The 2,428-nt window shown below is 51.8% G+C and overlaps 1 protein-coding gene across 1 annotated transcript in view; it reads left to right on the top strand.

Moving 5' to 3' along the window:
* Positions 1 to 2,428, top strand: part of HYDIN (HYDIN, axonemal central pair apparatus protein) — a 351,593-nt gene that overhangs the window by 276,794 nt on the left and 72,371 nt on the right. The window contains exons 46-47 of the mRNA XM_023523662.1: positions 382 to 403; positions 2,160 to 2,267. Coding sequence (XP_023379430.1) covers positions 382 to 403; positions 2,160 to 2,267 — 130 coding nt within the window. The remainder of the gene's footprint in view (positions 1 to 381; positions 404 to 2,159; positions 2,268 to 2,428) is intronic.

Raw genomic sequence — 2,428 nt, 5'->3', positions numbered from 1 at the left:
ATTGAAGTTTTTCACAATTGCATATAGGCTCCTCTCCCCTAAATCATCTGCATTCTAAAAAGCCCTGATACAGCATACAGTAACATTATAATATTAAAAACTAATTTTTATTGAACATTTCTGAATGTGCCAGGCACTGGGCTAGGTGCTTTACATGACCGCTTATTTGATCCCCACAACAACCCTATGAAGGGGGAATTATTATTATTCTTATCTGTTTCTACCTCTTAGTAAAAGTCAAAGAATGGACTCGAATGCAGATCTCTGAGCCCAAAGCTAGACCAAGAATGTAAGGTGAGATTGTTGCACGGGAAAGTGTGAAAAAGAAGCTGAGTGCCTCTGTGCTGAGTGTGAACCCGCTTCTGGACCTGGAATTTGCAGGGTGCAGAAGATGGTCCCGTTGGTATGCAAATGGTTCCATCACTCTGAGCTCTTTGTGGCATACGCTCATAATGGGTAAAGTCCGCGGGTGGTACATTACTTTTCTTATCACTGCTGTAACAAATTAAGATGAACTTGGTGACTTACAACAACACAGGGTTGTTATCTTTCAGTTCTGGAGGTCGGAGTCCTACAGTCAAGGTGTCGGCCGGGCTGCGTCCCTTTGGAGGCTCTGGTGGAGAAGCCCTTTCCTTGCCTTTCCTACTTTCCAGAGGCTGCCTGCTCATAGTCCCCACCTCACGGCCCTCGGACCTTTGCTTCTGTTGTCACCTCTTCTCTCCCTCCGCTGCATCGTGACCTCACCTTCTCTGACATCACTTCTCTGACTCTGGCCCTTTGTCCTTACACGGGGCGCACTCAGACAATCCGGGAAAATCTCTCCAGCTCAAGGTCCTTAACTTAATCACATACATATGAAGCATTCTTTCTGCCACATAATGTAACATATCACGGGTCCTGGGGATTAGGATATGGACATACTTGGGGTCACTATTCAGCCTCCCACAGAGGGAGACCATCTTGTGGAACTGTGCGAAGGAAGGAAGTCCCACAGAGATTAGGGACGTTGCTGCCATACCAGCTCCATCTCACCGTCACAGACCCCGCACGGCCCGTTCAGGCTGAGTGAGAGCTGAGCCGTGGCGGAACCTGCACCAGAGCTGATGAGTGACTTTTCCTCACCTTCTTGTCTCTGTCCCCTGCACAGAGCAGAAACGCATGGAAGCACTTGAGAAAGAGAAAGAGCGTCTCCAAAAAATGGATGAGGAAGAATACGAGGCCTTGACAGAGGAGGAGAAAATCTTGTTCAATCGAGAAGTTCAGCAGGCCCTCAGGGAGAGGAAGAGGAGGTCAGAATCAAGGACTAGCCTGAGCGGAAGCAATTCCCCTGGGCACACAGACTGTCCTGGAGATGGGGCTCATCCTTCAGGGGGCACCAGAAGCCACCGGGGCCCCAGGAGGATGGCCTGCTGAGAGCAGGAAAGCATCTTGTCTGCCCTGGGTGCTGCTTGCTGCAGTCTTGAGGATTATTCCCATTCTCCTCTCCTTCCCGCTCTCGGGGGGTGGGGGGTCGCATTTGGGACCAGGCTATGTAATGTAATCAGGAGAGGAGCTTTGGGCCCCAGTGCCATCCTGGGGCTTCCACTGGCTCCCTCACCCCAACCCTGACAGCTGGCCCCTAGTCGTGGCTCATCAGCCTCTGTGCTCCGGTGTCCACAGCTTGTGACCCAGGGTCCACTGTCTTGACATGGGCATGGTGGTTGCCTCCCAGAACTCAGCCAGTTCTGTTCCTCCCCTGGCTGCTGCCTTAGCCTTTGGTGGTGCTGTCCATCCCTGAAATCTGGCAGCTTCTCCCACTTGACCCACAGCCTGGGCAGTTCGCCACAGACCCCGGGAATATCCCCAAGCCAGTACTCTCAGCCACCTTCTGTCCCCATCGCTGGGGATCACATGGGAAAACTGGATCTCCACCATATCATCTAGGGCCCAGGAGACTCGGGGCCACTATCTCAGACTCTCAGATACAGGTGGCAGTGGGACATATGTCCTTTCTGCCCTCAGACTTTCAAACATGCCTGGGCAAGAAATGTGCCAGGGAGGGGGCTTCTATTTCCTGTTCCCCCACCCCCCAGGATCCCAGACATTGGAGTGGGTGGAGCTAAGGGTTAAATTGCCTACAGTTTAATCCTTCTCCTTCTCTCCTTTCCTTCTACCTCCAGACTCCTCCTACTGACTCCAAAAAAGCTTTTGTGTCCTCTCTGCCCCCGCAGAATACCCTCAGCTCTTCTCCTAATTTGTCCATTGTAAAAATGCCCAGTCCTCCACAGGTATGAAAAGCCTGGCTTGGGATTCCTAAAGGATCTCTCTTCTTTCTCATCCAGGCCACTGCTTCCAGGCATTCATCTTATGGTAGGCTTAGAAACTACAGGTCTGATCTCTCGCACGCTCGCTCTCTCTCGCTCTCTCTGCCTCTCTCCCCCTCTCTCTC

The sequence above is a fragment of the Pteropus vampyrus genome, unplaced genomic scaffold, assembly GCF_000151845.1.
Source record: "Pteropus vampyrus isolate Shadow unplaced genomic scaffold, Pvam_2.0 Scaffold399, whole genome shotgun sequence".
Lineage (NCBI taxonomy): Eukaryota > Metazoa > Chordata > Mammalia > Chiroptera > Pteropodidae > Pteropus > Pteropus vampyrus.
The sequence above is the reverse complement of the archived record's forward strand: the minus strand, read 5'-3'. Positions and strand labels throughout refer to the sequence as shown.